The sequence below is a fragment of the Mytilus californianus genome, unplaced genomic scaffold (genome assembly GCF_021869535.1).
Source record: "Mytilus californianus isolate M0D057914Y unplaced genomic scaffold, xbMytCali1.0.p SCAF_3, whole genome shotgun sequence".
Lineage (NCBI taxonomy): Eukaryota > Metazoa > Mollusca > Bivalvia > Mytilida > Mytilidae > Mytilus > Mytilus californianus.
The window spans coordinates 111,930,111-111,946,919 of NW_026262679.1; the positions used below are offsets into that span (position 1 = coordinate 111,930,111).

Sequence of the window (16,809 nt, forward strand, 5' to 3'; positions counted from 1 at the left end):
CCTGACCGTTTAGGTTATGCAGTGGTTACCTGAGGTAACCTGACCATGTACAGTAATAGAGTGGTGACAGTGCATGAGGTAACCTGACCATGTACAGTAATAGAGTGGTGACAGTGGCGGACCCAGAACTTCTTATAAGGAGGAGGGGCACTGACTGCCATAAGAGGCCCGCTACAGTCATGCTTCAGCGATTCCCTATATAATAAACCAATTTTTTTCCAAGAAAAGAAGGGGGGAGGCCCCCAGGGCCCCCTGGATCCGCCTATAAGTGACCTGAGGGAATCTGAAAATATTTGTGTTTTGTGTAACATGACTACTGGTTTCATTTATTTTCGTGGGTTCCAATTTTCATGGATTGGTGAAATCTTGTATATTCATGGACATTTAATTTCGTGGTTTTGCCCATGTCTGCATACAACCAGACGGAAACTTTGTAATTCGTTGAACATTTAAATTCGTGGTTCACCTGTACCCACGAAATCCACAGTATGTACAGTAAAACAGTGGTGACCTGAGGTAACCTGACCATGTACAGTAATGCAATGGTGACCTGACCATGCACCGTAATACAATGCTGACCTGAGGTAACCTGAAATTATTAGTGTTTAGTAAAGCTGACCTGGTGTATTATGACTATGTACAGTAATACAGTGGTTCACCTGTACCCACGAAATCCACGAAAATTAATAAATACACAGTATGTACAGTAATACAGTGGTGACCTGAGGTAACCTGATCATGAATATTAATGCAATGGCGACCTGAGGTAACCTGAAAATATATGTCACTTACGGTATACGTACCAAAACCAAATCAGTAATCTATGGCACTTATGGTATACGTACCATTACCAAATCAGTAATCCATGTCACTTACGGTATACGTACCAAAACCAAATCAGTAATTTTTGTCACTTGTGGTATACGGACCATTGCCAAATCAGTAATCTAAGTCACTTACGGTAAAGGTACCGTTACCAAATCAGTGATATATGTCACTTGTGGTATGCAACCATTACAAAATCAGTAATATATGTCACTTGTGGTACACAAACCATTACCAAATCAATAATTTTTGTCAATTGTGGTATACGGACCATTACCAAATCAGTAATCTATGTCACTTACGGTAAATGTACCATTACCAAATCAGTGATATATGTCACTTGTGGTATACGAACCATTACCAAATCAGTAATCTATGTCACTTACGGTATACGTACCATTACCAAATCAGGAATCTATGTCACTGACGGTATACTTACCATTACCAAATCAGTAATCTATGTCACTTGTGGTATACGAATTATAACCAAATCAGTAATCTATGTCACTCACGGTATAGGTACAATTACCAAATCAGCAATCTATGTCACTTGTGGTATAAGAACCATTACCAAATAAGAAATCTAACTCACTTAAGGTATACGTACCATTACCAAATCAGTAATCTTTGTCACTTACGGTATATGTACCATTACCAAATCAGTAATCTATGTCACTTACGGTATAGGTAACATTACCTAATCAGTAATCTATGTCACTTGTGGTATACAAATCATTACCAAATCAGTAATCTAAGTCATTTACGGTATAGGTACCATTACCAAATCAGTAATCTATGTCACTTACGGTATAGGTACCATTACTAAATCAGTAATCTATGTCACTTGTGGTATACGAACCATTACCAAATCAGTCATCTATGTTACTTATGGTATACGTACCATTACCAAATCAGTAATATATGTCACTTGCGGAATACGAACCATTACCAAATCAATAATCTGTCTCTTATGGTAAACGAACTATTACCAAATCAGTTATCTATGTCACTTACGGTATAAATATCATTACCAAATCAGTAATCTATGTCATTTGCGAAATACGAACAATTATCAAATCAGTATTCTATGTCTCTTATGGTAAAGCTAACCTTGTGTATTATGATTATGTACAGTGATAAAGTGGTTCACCTGTACCCATGAAATCCACGAAAATTAATAAATACACAGTATGTACAGTAATACAGTGGTGACCTGAGGTAACCTGATCATAAATAGTTATGCAATGGTGACCTGAGGTAACCTGAAAATATATGTGTTTTTGTAAAGCTGATCTTGGGTAACATGACTATGTACAGTAATACAGTGGTGACCTGAGGTAACCTGATCATGAATATTAATGCAATGGCGACCTGAGGTAACCTGAAAATATATGTCACTTACGGTATACGTACCAAAACCAAATCAGTAATCTATGGCACTTATGGTATACGTACCATTACCAAATCAGTAATCCATGTCACTTACGGTATACGTACCAAAACCAAATCAGTAATTTTTGTCACTTGTGGTATACGGACCATTGCCAAATCAGTAATCTAAGTCACTTACGGTAAAGGTACCGTTACCAAATCAGTGATATATGTCACTTGTGGTATGCAACCATTACAAAATCAGTAATATATGTCACTTGTGGTACACAAACCATTACCAAATCAATAATTTTTGTCAATTGTGGTATACGGACCATTACCAAATCAGTAATCTATGTCACTTACGGTAAATGTACCATTACCAAATCAGTGATATATGTCACTTGTGGTATACGAACCATTACCAAATCAGTAATCTATGTCACTTACGGTATACGTACCATTACCAAATCAGGAATCTATGTCACTGACGGTATACTTACCATTACCAAATCAGTAATCTATGTCACTTGTGGTATACGAATTATAACCAAATCAGTAATCTATGTCACTCACGGTATAGGTACAATTACCAAATCAGCAATCTATGTCACTTGTGGTATACGAACCATTACCAAATAAGAAATCTAACTCACTTAAGGTATACGTACCATTACCAAATCAGTAATCTTTGTCACTTACGGTATATGTACCATTACCAAATCAGTAATCTATGTCACTTACGGTATAGGTAACATTACCTAATCAGTAATCTATGTCACTTGTGGTATACAAATCATTACCAAATCAGTAATCTAAGTCATTTACGGTATAGGTACCATTACCAAATCAGTAATCTATGTCACTTACGGTATAGGTACCATTACTAAATCAGTAATCTATGTCACTTGTGGTATACGAACCATTACCAAATCAGTCATCTATGTTACTTATGGTATACGTACCATTACCAAATCAGTAATATATGTCACTTGCGGAATACGAACCATTACCAAATCAATAATCTGTCTCTTATGGTAAACGAACTATTACCAAATCAGTTATCTATGTCACTTACGGTATAAATATCATTACCAAATCAGTAATCTATGTCATTTGCGAAATACGAACAATTACCAAATCAGTATTCTATGTCTCTTATGGTAAAGCTAACCTTGTGTATTATGATTATGTACAGTGATAAAGTGGTTCACCTGTACCCACGAAATCCACGAAAATTAATAAATACACAGTATGTACAGTAATACAGTGGTGACCTGAGGTAACCTGATCATAAATAGTTATGCAATGGTGACCTGAGGTAACCTGAAAATATATGTGTTTTTGTAAAGCTGATCTTGGGTAACATGACTATGTACAGTAATACAATGGTGACCTGAGGTAACCTGGAAATGTTTGTGTTTTGTAAAGCTGACCTAGGAAACATGACCATGTACAGTATTGTAGTGGTGACGTGAGGTAACCTGACCATGTACAGTAATGCAGAGGTAACCTGAAAATATCAGTGTTTTGTAAAGCTGACCTGGGGTAACATGACCATGTAAGTATTGTAGAAGTGACCTGAGGTAACCTGACCATGTACAGTAATACAGAGGTGACCCGAGGTAACCTGACCATGTTCAGTCATACAGAGGTGACCTGGGGTAACCTGAAAATATTTGTGTTTTGTAAAGCTGATTTAGGTTAACATGACCATGTACAATACTGTAGTGGTGACCTGAGGTAACATGACCATATACAGTAATACAGTGGTACCTGAGGTAACCTGAAAATATTAGTGTTTTGTAAAGCTGACCGGGGGTATCATGACCATGTACAGTAATACGGGGGTGACCTTAGGTAACCTGACCATGTTTAGTCATACAGAGGTGACCTGATGTAACCTGACCATGTACAGTAATACATATGTGACTTGAGGTTAGCTGGAAATAACTATGCTTTGTAAAGCTGACCTAGGGTAACCTGACAATGTATGGTATTGCAGTAGTGACCTGGGGTAACCTGAATATATATAGTGTATTCAGATTACCAAATGTCACCTTAGCAAAACAAATATATATTCAGGTTATCCCAGGTCATCACTGCAATACCATACATGGTCAGGTTACCCCAGGTCACCACTGCTTTATCTGTACATAGTCATGTTACCCCAAGGCAGCTTTACAAAACACGAATATTTTCAGGTTACCTCAGGTCACCCATAGGCGGATCCAGGGGGGGGGATGGGTGTCCGCCACCCCCCCCCCCCTTTTCGTGGGAAAAATTGGTTGATTATATAGGGAATCACTGAAGCATGACTGTAACGGGCCTCTTATGGCGACAGTGGGCCCCCAACCTTATAAAAAGTTCTGGATCCGCCACTGTCACCACTCTTTTACTGTACATGGTCAGGTTACCTCAGGTCACCACTGCATTACCTTAACGGTCAGGTCATTTAAACCATTTTATTTTCCCCGAAAATCAGATTTAGTGGTAGTGATAACATAAACGGTCCTTTCACGTAGTTTCAACTTTCACACATTTTCTTACAAGATACTAGTATATTACCAAAAATATTTGCCAATACAACATACCACACCTATTACCAACCCCAGACTCCTTCGAAAAAAAATGAACACAAGGAAATCAACAGTTTATCGATAAAAATTCACTGCTTTATATTGTTTTATTAGAAATATATCAATGAATGAGTAACAAGAGACATATAACTTCTTTCCATTTAGCTTTTTCTACTTTCTTGTGAATCCAAAAAGCTACAAAATGATTTATTAACATTTACCCTTAAATGAAATTTACAAAGAAAGTGCTTGGCGACTATATCATCAGAAAGCCTGACAATGGACCTTAAAATTTAGTCAAATCTTTTAAGGCAAAGTTTAACAGTAAAACAGTTTTATATTCTTTGATTAATATGTGTAGTTTTTTAAGTTTTTTTACATTGAAAATAGTTGCATAACGATATATTTAATAAGATGTAGAAAGTAAAGTTGTTGAACCCTACTGGAATTTGAAAATCAAAAGTCTATAAATATTAATTTTGAATCAGAATTGAGCGTAAATCACTAGGTACGAGTGTCTGAGTTTACCTGTTTATCGGTCTTCCAACTTTATAAACTATTATTTTCATTTAACCTCAAAACAACTATGAAAGACAGTAACCATCAAGAACCATTGAAGTACAGGCTTCTGACTTGGGACAGGCACATAAAGAAAAAGGTCCGGTTAAACATGTTTTGCGAGCGATTAACCATTCACACAACCTCGGATAGTTGTGTACCAACACAACATAAAAACAAACAGTAAAAATCAGACCAAAAGGTCTTGAGTCATCAGATTGGCACAATGCGCAATCAACTAACAAATATAGACAAAACACAAGGTCCCGATCAAAGAGTACTAGCAGTTATTGAAAGCTAGTTCAAAGCCAATTTCAAATAATAATTAACCTTACTTTCTTTCGTTCCCAGACTAAAATATCATTCAGTACTTATTCAACGGATTTAGTGTAAAAACATCTTAAACAGTTGGAGTCTAAGCATATCTAATGTACATTTGGATCTGGCCAACGTTTTGACACTTGACCCTATGTGGTCAACATTTTACAGGAATGTATGATGTTCTGTAATGGTTTGTGAATATATTTCAATATTTAAGTTATACTAAGGTTGATAAGCGCAATGCCTACGACTTCGATCAATCATGCGTTTAGTGTTACGCAAAACAGCAGGTAAATCACAGATTACAATAAGCGATAAAGGTATGATGAGTAGTATTAATCCTGAGATTCCAATAGCACGGGACGACGGCCGACTGTCTGACGCACTTGTCAATTTTCTTATGGCCGAGTTTGTTGTCTTTTTGTCCACTGTTAGTTCCTTCGACATACTTGCAATGGCGTCCAGTAACAATGGGTCATTTGGGGACAGATAAGAATTAGTACCGTTTCTACAGGAATCCGCGCATTGCGAATGATATATAGTTGACGTGAAATTATATGTATCGGTTACGTTAAACACGTTTGTCACGTTGTATGTTGCAGTGACATTAATGGTAGAAGTAACCGTAAGTAAATTACCTAAAATATCAGTCACTGGTAAGGTAAAAGGTATTACTGAAATACTTGATACTATCACAGTTTCGATTACAGTTTCAGTTACATTAAAAGTTTCGGTTACGTTTATTACGTTCAACAAATCAACTGATGCTGTAACTTGCACTGTTTCGGTTTCATCAACAGTAATAACTTGTGTTGTGTTGTATATGTTCGTAACATTTAATGTTTCATACACATAACATGGTGTTGGAGAAATGTCCGTCACTGTGCTAAATTCTGAAACCTCTGTTACAACTGGTACAGTCACTCCTAGAATAAAATATATATGAACATATATAATTTGGATAGCAGAACGACTAATAATAAAGCTTATTTGAAATTCATTTTGAACAATTATAGTACGCACTATAAGGAAACTTACACAGGTCCTATAATTTTATCGTACGATTGTTTTTGTGTCATATTGAAATTGCGTTTCCTATCAAGATTTCCTTGATAGATTTCTGCTGCTTACAAGGAAGCTATTAAACCAAGAGTTCCAAGTGGTGAAATTGAAATCCTCCCTTTGAAAATTTTACGGACGCCATCACGAGTTGGTTGGCCGATATGGAATATCTGCATGTTTCACAGATGCCGGCGGATATATTCCAATCGTCGTAACCACAATCCCGTCCTCATTTTACCCTAATGTTACATAAAATTCCAAAATATTAGGTTTAAATGATAGATGCATACCTGTTTGTTGTACAGCCGAACAATTGAGCAAAGGCTGAACATCTTTGTTTTCATTTTGTAGCGTTGGGACGTCACCGTTTTGTACAACCGCAACTAAAATATAATCAAACACGTGTCTTAATTTCCAGCTGTTGAAGCACAAAATATACACACTTTTCATGCATATATATATATATATATATATATATATATAAACGCATAAAAAGTGTACACAACAACACCAATTACAAAAAAAGGAACTATAAATGTAATTATTTAAAAATATTTCTGATAACAGATATCCTTCATCAGTAAATATGATTGTGATGTTGAATGAATCATATATATATATAAACAAGTCTAAATTGAAAACAATATATATATTTATACATAAATAAAATCAAAATTTGTAAAAATGCCAATATTTGATATTCTGAATTACATTATTAGATTTTACAAATTTTAACGATAACGTCCATTATCCTACCGGTTTTACATTCGATCGAAGGTGAAACCGTTGGATAATGGACGTTATCGTTTTATTTGTAAAATTTAATTATGTAATTCAGAATATCAAATATCGGCATTACAAATTTTGATTTTTTTTTATTTACCTTTGGCGTAAGTTAATGAACATATATATATATATATATATATATATATATATATATATATATATATATATATATATATATTCAAACAAAGAAGTCCTCTGAAACTGACATCATCAAGATGCTTGATTTTATTTGAAATATTTGTTTCATGTGCAGGGCGCATTTATTTTCAACAAAAAACGGCAACTCTATAGGAACCAAATGTGCTCCTACCGACTTATTCCTTTATATTTATGAGGCTGATTACATACAGGAGTTTCTCCTCACAAAAGACGAAAAGAAGTTGGACTTAGTCTTTAACTTCACGTTCCGCTATAAACATGATGTCCTGTCACTGAATTATTCAACGTATGCTGACTATGTTTAATGAATCTATCCGCCATCAAATTTGAAAATAAGAGTTCTAAACGGTGAATGTGTGGTTATCCTTTTGAAAGTTATACGGATGTCATCATGCTTTGGATAACCGTTATGAAATAGCTCTCACATTTGTTTTACTTATTGTGACCACAATCCCGTCCTCTTTACCTCGATTGTGACATTGCTAGTCATGCGGCGATGTATTATCTATTTGTTTACCTGGTAGAAAGTCACCCGCTTGTGCGAATATGCAGGACACTTTAAATAGACAATTAACAAAACAGCCAAGTAATTCTTTATTTTGATTTAAACTAATTTATCAGTATATAAAAAAAATCTTGTCAATCAAACAACCATCGATAGCGTAAAGCAAAGACCATTGATAAATTATACCATGGAAATCAAATTTTCCCCCAGTCTATAATATTTGTAAAAAAAGGTCTATGCAAATGGAAAAAACACACCAACGCAGTTGTCAGCACTTCTGTGTTGACATAAATTATCATTGATATGATCATAATTATAGATGAGCTGTTTATAAAACATTGAATTTTTATGAAGATACCAAGAACTTGTTGATAAATATTCTGCACCAACTTAACAAATAATACATGATGGTCTTGAAGTATAAATACTAGGTACTGACGTTGTTTATCATCTTAATTGTTATAGTGTTCTTTTATTTGTCGTTGTATATTTTTAATCTTTACTGTTTAGTCCATTTTTTGTAATATATTTTAGCGTGGCTCGGTATTTATACATTCCGCTAATGTGTTATTGTGCTATTGTCATCTTTTTTGTATTCTTGTCTTTCATTTTTGCTTCTGTGCTTTGTCTATAGAATGTCTGTTTGCCATATTGATTTTCTTTGTTGACATAGCTGTTTGTTTTTATAGTGATTATGATTATAACACAATGTTTACTGCTGTACCCCAATTTTTGACAATTTTAACTATTATATCTGTTTGTTTTTTGTTCGCACATTGTTGTCAATATAATGGAATTCTATGAGACTGTTATACAAGAGAGAGGTTTAGCTAGATATAAAACCAGGTTTAATCCACCATTTTCTACATATCAAAGGAAATGCCTGTACCTAGTCAGGAATATGAAAGTTTTGTTTTATGTTTTTGATCTTGCCATTTGGTAAGGGAATTTTCGTTTTGAATTTTCCTTGGAGTTCGGTATTTTTGTTATTTTACTTTTTATGACGTCCCAATGTCATCATTACTGATGTTATACGTCATTGGATTTTAGTGTCAAAATGTCCTTACATGAACTTTGACGTTACTAACTTACCTTGCACGCATGATTTTTTGAACATGGTGACATCTGATAGTGATTCTGAACCTGTTCGTGATTGAAGTAAAATGCAAAGTCCTCCGTCTGTAGAGATCCCTGACCAACACGATGAACTTGCAGCACAGCTGCTCTCACATTCACTTGTAGTCTGGTTGGCATATGTTGCTACCTTATTGGAACTAAGAATGGTTGGGTAAGCACATGCCCCTAAATAAAGAATCATAACCTTAAGCAACAGTATGTTACTGATGATCAGATATCGTAAATTGATTAAGAAAACACAAATCAAGTTAACAAACACAAACTGAGTGAATCGTACGAACTCCAAACGAAGCGTAACCGAGTGTGTCAACAGGTTAAGTGTATCTCGCTATGCATGCATCACTCGCCAAGCGAATTTACATAACATATATCTATTCAGTTTTATAATTTTTGAATGCTACACTAAATGAAGAGAACCAAGTTCTTTAATATAATGGTTCGAATTTCATGTTGGAGTGGAGGAAGATCTTGGTTTTATCATCTCTGAAATATGTATATTATGTCTTTGATTGTTAAATATTTTGGCCTCGTGCATCACTAGAAAGGAATTTATATCCGAAATGCGCATCTGGTGCAGTAAAAGGGGTACCGTTAATGTTTTTGTTATACTTATTTTTCCTACATATAATGCCTTAGTGCGGAACAAATATCTCTTATTGAACTGTCTTTCTGTAACTGAAAGTAATTTTTGAATTCGACATTGTTTAGGAGATAACGAAGTATTCTTTACAAAGGAAAAATCAATATTTTTAAGAATTCATAGTAGAGAGTCAATCATAATAGAGTTAATTTTGTACGCGCGTTTTTCTCTCATAAGAAACATCAGTGACGATCGAACGTAACAGGTGAAAGATTTAATCGTGTATGAAGCTAAAGAGTTAAAATCAAGATTCTACATTTATCTTTATCTGCTATATATATTTAGAATTGACTAGTTTTTGTCGTGATACAACCAATTGTAAAGATAAAAGAAAGAAGACATATGAGCAGACTATTTCAGTACCAAATCATATACCTGGTATTTTCTTTTCACACGCAAAGTAATAATGATCCTCACACTTTCTTCTTTCCCATTGTACAGGGTCTTTCTTTACACGATAACACAGTTCATCACTCTTGTAACTTTCAACTTTTCGCATATCAAAATTCATTTCTGTACAGTCCTCCCAGATAAACAACCCTTCATTTGGTTGTGATAATCCTGACCAGAAATCTTTATCCCTAAAAAACAAAAGAGATATGTAAGTTGTCAAAAACATGAACATTCCTTCGATGGCAATTTCGTAAAACATTTAGTTGGAATAAACGAGACAGAAATCCACACCTTGTAACATGAGCTTTTGAATTACGGTTGTAGTGGTTCCCCATAATATGTATGCTATTTACACTGAACTTATGTTAAATGAGAATAGTTCTTTAAAATTCAAACTTAATCTTATGTTTGTAGATGGAATTTATGATAGAGTACTAATAATAAAAGTCATTATCTGCATGTTATAATTTTGGAATAGCTGATTTTCACTTGATTAAACATTCATGAAGAGAAACGGACACCGACCTCCCGTCATCGTTTCCGCGGATTAAACGCTCTAGGCAAAATATAACTCATCGACGTGTTTAAACATGATTAAATCCAGGATGTCACTATTGGAGCAGGATATGCTAATACTTCCCGAAAACCTTAGGGCACCCCCGATTTTTGGTGGGATATTAGTTGCTCAATCTTTAAGTTTTTTTAAAAATATTTTGTTAACTGTCAATTGTCTATTTCGTTTGGCTATTGTATTTTTATCGACTATCTGACAGATAGAGGTCAATTTGTCGACAAAAAAAGTACCCGTATGTAAAATGTTTACGCCCACAAACAGCGCCACCTATAATTTTTTCTACGGCGTCTTTGAGAACGATGTTCCGTTCTGTAGTAAATTAAAACATTAAATTAACTAAAACATAGAAAAGTAAGTGTATAAAACTAATTAAAAGATATATTTGCACATGACTGGTTATGCATGATACGCTGGCAATGTGCGCAATGTCCTTTAATCCAAGATTCAAAATTAGTTTGTTTCCTATGTCAAAATGGCGGATTCCAATGTTTACATTTTTCCATCGATTTGAGAGCTGACACAAATTCGTATCCAATCATTAATTTGCATATTATGTACTGTGTAGGGTAGCTTATCCAATGGGATTTACTGTTATAAAGTGGCTATACGTTACCATCCATCGTTACAAAAGTGCCATGTGTTTTGTGTGTATACCTCAGGAATGATGTGTATTCAATATTTACGGTAAATAATCAATGTTATGTTCATTATATTTCCATGCATACACAAGTCATAACAGCAAATGCATTTTTTATAGAACTTATTAGGTAAACAGACAATGTTTGACTGTCTGCTTTAGCAAAAATTCGTGTAAATAAACCCGATGGGTCGTTTTGAATATTCAAGCACAGCAGACAAACACGTGGTAGATTATTGATGTTTGTTTACCTAAATTGCACGCTGTTGTTACTAAATACTTAGAAATAACCATTATCGTGTTATTATTGTTTAACAGCAGATAAAATTAATTTTACAATTGCATTTAACTACTTTCAAGAGTCATATAATACACCTTGCCTAAGAAATAGGTCTAGCTAGGTCCAGGGACCTCCTTTACTAGGTCCTTAAAAAAAGAGGCTGTAATAATGTACATGATGTAAATTACCATATTTACATTCCAGCATTTTTTTGCATTTGATTTATTTCATATACATGTACATGTATGTAAATAGAGAACAATAGAGTAAATGAATACATGGGTTTAATTCCCACCCTAGGTATTAATTTTAATACTCATTAGAGGTTTGAGCAAATAGGGCAGATTGCAATTGACCATAATGTAGTGTCTAAAAATGCTGATTGATGTGGCCAAGTCCTCAACATCCTTTTTTCTAAGTATACAGCAGCTCCTTTAAGGATTAGTAAGGAAACACTTTACATATAGTCCAGTGGCTAAGTCCTGTCTTTTTTGTCTCTATTATTTCCTTATTTATATTATTATATTTCTTATATTCTCTTGTACATGTAGTAAGCTAAAAAGCTATCATTACTCTTTTTCCTCATCTGCCTGATAACAATGAAATGTATTCATTGTTGATGTCTGTAAAGTGACTTATAATTTAACTGCTAACAGACATTTGGACTCTGGTGGATAGTTTCTATACTGTTATCTCATTGGCAATCATACCACATCTCTTTATTTTAGTACAGGTTAAGTATTTAAAGTAAGTTACTAACAAACATTAAATCATTTGAAAGAAAAATTCTGTAATGATTTCAGTTTACATATATCAACAATAAAATTTGGTTGTATAAATTGTGTCATTATGTTTATAATGACCACTGTAATTGTGAACTGCCATGACTGTCTTGTACAAAATATATTTGAATAAGTTCCCTAATGAATAGTATATAGATGTTTAAAAAAAACAAATGTATGTACTAGTTCCAGATCTATCAATTCAAAAATAATTGATGTTTTTTTTAATTAATTGAATAATAACAATGTATTTCAACCACATTTAGGCCTAGGAACCTTAATTTTGTAAGTGTAGAGGTTGACAAGCTAAGTCATGACTGTAAATTCAGATATTATCATGAGGTTTTTATTAAAGTAAATAATGCAATTAAATTGATTATTTCAATAAAAAGAACTCTCATTCTGATTTGATACTATGAGATTTTTTCTGATATCAGAAAAATAAATATCTCATTGTTGTCCATTCTTCAAAAAATTTCTGAACATACTGTACATGTATTTAAGTCAGTTTTGTTTTTGTCTGAGACTATTATAACATGGGAAGTGACCAATCTCTATGTTAATTGTTATAGTAGTCTCAGGTTTTTCTTTGTAGTTCAATTGACTATGCATTTTAGAGCAGTTAAATATGAATTTGGATTAAATTTGAAGTTGATTCAGTATATTTTATGACATAATAACACTCTTTATTTAAACAAAGCATTTTCAGACTTTATTTACAGACCAGCTTAGCTAATCATTCATTATTCAATCAATAAGTTAATTAAAGGACTCAACAGTTGTTTGTAGGACTTATGAATTCAAATATAAGGAAAAAAAATCAAAACTTGAAGTAATACATGTAATAGGAATTATGAGAACTGCATGATATCAGATTGCAATACAGCTTTTTGTTCAGTTATCTTTGTGTTGATTATAATGTTTTAAATCCCTTTCTGGCTTTTTGGATGTTCAGATTTTTACTCTTGATTAAGAGCGAGCAACGGAACTTGTACATCTTATATAGTTTCTTATCTCGGGGGTGGATCAAGCCAATTTTCAAAGAGGAGGGGGGCATGTATTGTCTACATTTTCTTTTTTTCCATATTGTATTTTAATGTAATGCAAAGTTAAATTCTATTGTAACACAAGTTCTGCTGACAAATGGCTGATAAACCCCTCTTGTATGTAATTATTTAGCATGAAATGAAATATGTTTTTTCTGTATATGGAAATTAGGAATAATCCACCCTCTCTGGATCTGCTTAAAAGTTCTTGCTTTTCTCAGAATTTTCCATTGTTACATCAGGAATAAAGGCTACCAATAATCATGCTTGACGATCATTGAGGTCACACATAAAGAACCCATCTCTTTGCAGATCATAGTAGAAAAACAAAGATACAATGTAGTTGGTAACATAAATGTATTTAAAAATATCAAGAGAAACATTCCCATACAGAATCTCTGTCAATAAGTTATTTCTCCACTCTTAACAGTGAAATCTTAAATATGTAAATTGATCGGCAAGCCTCGCATCTTGAAAAATAAAATGTCTGTATGAAAGAACTATTGTTTCACAATTGATGCTGTGTTAGCATTTATAATATCACTCTTTTTTCCCCATATGATCAGCATAAAAAGTGACAAGTTCTTCAGTCTAAATAACTTTGTTAAATCTCATTTCTGATGGAACATTTTCAGTGCACCAGATTAACAACTTTCTATGTTAGATACTTATTTAAATATAAAAATTCAAGTCTAATTTTAGAGTGAAATTTTAATATATTTAAACAAACTGTTCTAAACAATCAACATGTACAAACACTGAGTTTATTTTCATATCCTTTCTAAGAATATTGATACAAAGAAAGTAAAACAAAGACTTGTATCATTCCATCTACCAAACGGGTGTTTGAGAATATACAAATAAGTCCAAGTTTCAGAGAAAAGTCAGTTATCTATAATTTTCTTCTTTGGAAGTTTTCAAAAACCTGTTTTAGGGTACTTGAAAAAATGCCATATTCAAACATTCCATGACTATTTTAATGTTACAAGAGTAGAGGAACATTAAATATTGAATGGTTATTCAAGAAAGTGTCGAAATATAACTACAATCATTAATTTTACTCGAATTTACTGTTGTGAACTTGCAGTTTCCTACGACGCGTGTACGGAGTTATCTCCCGTTGATCTCCGCTTCGCCACGAATAAGCTGACACAATTGCGTATCCGGGGAATTTATGATCTATAATTAATATATAAGATCCAGAAAATGGTTTTACTTCATATTTTATACCCCTCCATACGTTACCAAACCCATTTAAGAAATGATTTGGGATTTTAGACCTACGCAAATTTTCCAAAAAAAATTTCAACTTCCATCGTTGTTTTAGAATCTTTTTATAACACCTTTCATAAATAAGTATATATAATAATGAAGCTTACTCACTCAAGATTTGGACCCTACAAGTTTTATTTATTTACGAGTTACAATTAGACGATACGAGGTAAAAAACCAAGAGGTGTACACGTTCACAAGAAAACGGTAAACTCTGACCTTTTATCACGTGACCAATGTCTTGAACTTAGACGCCATTAAATCGTTTGCCGTTCAACTGCACTAGCTAAAATGACAGAATACATAAATATATCAAAAGCAATAATCCATTTGATAAATTGACCCGGATGTACTTTAATACGTGACGTTGCTGCACTGATACATAACGCGATGTCCCTAATATTGTCAAGTATCAAGTTCTGGGCATGGTCTAAAAAATATTAGTCAGTAAGATCAAAGGGAAAATGTACAAATTGCCAATAACTATTTATATCATCTCATTGAAATACAGTAAAAACCCGGTAAAGAAGTTAATATTTTATTGATGTAGAGTATTAATATGGGAAAAGTGCTTTCATTGATATGAAATTTAGAGAAAATAAGAATATAAAAATCCTTTAATTTATTCTATAAATTTTAATTTGTTATTAGTTCAATTCTGGAAATTTGTCATTGCTAAAATATATCAAATTTGTGGAAAAATTTGTTGCGTTATTCTATCAAAATGGACCTTTGAAACAATGTTTTTTTATAATTGCAATTCAGATACTGATATTGAAATATCATATATTGAATTTCGAATTATCTTCCTGGGTTTGTTATAGAAAAAAAAGTTAAGTCAACTACTTTAATGTAAATGGACTATTTCATGTTGATAAAAATCACATCCATCCATCAAAGGTTCTAATTGTAATGCCACAATATTGCCAAAAACTATTTTCCTTGATACATGCATTAATTCTGGAAAAAAAATCTCATTTCAATTGATACAACTGTTATAAAGTAAAACATGAAACGGTGATTCATATAAAACTTTGCAATTAAATGAAATAGTCAAAGATTGGTGCTTATGTTTAAATTATCACAATCAAATATTGTTTATACTTAATATTTCAATACAATGTACATGCGGAAATCACTGATGTAAATTTTTTGGATAGCTTTTATCAATTCTCAATTGATATGGCAATTATATTCATAAGAACATAAATCAAAGGCAAAATGATATTTTCATCTAGATACAAGAGGAAAAAGGAAGTATTAAGATATATGAAAGAAAACTTGAAAAGGTAAAAAATAAATCTTTAGAAGCGTTTTTGTGCAATATATTAGAATATAATGTCTTGAGAGTATTAAAACATATTCGATCGATTTGTTGACTACTACAAACTTAGCTGTTTATGAAAATAATTGTGAAAACAATCCAAGAAATAAAACACAACGTTAAACAAAAAGAGTTGTATATATATATATATATACAAGCAGTTCTTTCATCAGCTCCGTTACTAGACAAAATTATACCATCTACTCAAATTCCAACTGTAAAACGGAGAACTCAATTTATATATTAACATGTGACACATGTGACATTCAGTATGTGGGAGAAACAATGGACAAATTTAATATTCGGCTCAATAACCATCGTTCATGGTACAAAACAAACAAAAACTGTCCTCTCACAAGACATCTTCGTTCAACGAAACATTCTTTTGATAATGTTACCTTCCAAATCATAGAAGTCAACACCGAGTGGGACACCACGGCGAGAAGGAGAAGAGAAAATTTTTGGATCCACCAACTCCACACTTTAGAACCTGATGGTCTTAACGAAAAAGATGAGAAAAGATACAGGAAAGATAAAGAATAATTTAGTACACAGCAT

The 16,809-nt window shown here is 33.1% G+C and overlaps 1 protein-coding gene across 1 annotated transcript in view; it reads right to left on the minus strand.

Annotated features, from left to right (window-relative positions):
• Positions 1-5,861: 5,861 nt before the first annotated feature.
• The window catches only part of LOC127735831 (uncharacterized), a 54,776-nt gene continuing 43,828 nt past the window's right edge, over positions 5,862-16,809 (minus strand). Inside the window, exons 4-7 of the mRNA XM_052246219.1 lie at positions 10,319-10,524; positions 9,259-9,468; positions 7,007-7,099; positions 5,862-6,580 (exon numbers count right to left, since the gene is read on the minus strand). Coding sequence (XP_052102179.1) covers positions 5,877-6,580; positions 7,007-7,099; positions 9,259-9,468; positions 10,319-10,524 — 1,213 coding nt within the window. The 3' untranslated portion in view covers positions 5,862-5,876. The remainder of the gene's footprint in view (positions 6,581-7,006; positions 7,100-9,258; positions 9,469-10,318; positions 10,525-16,809) is intronic.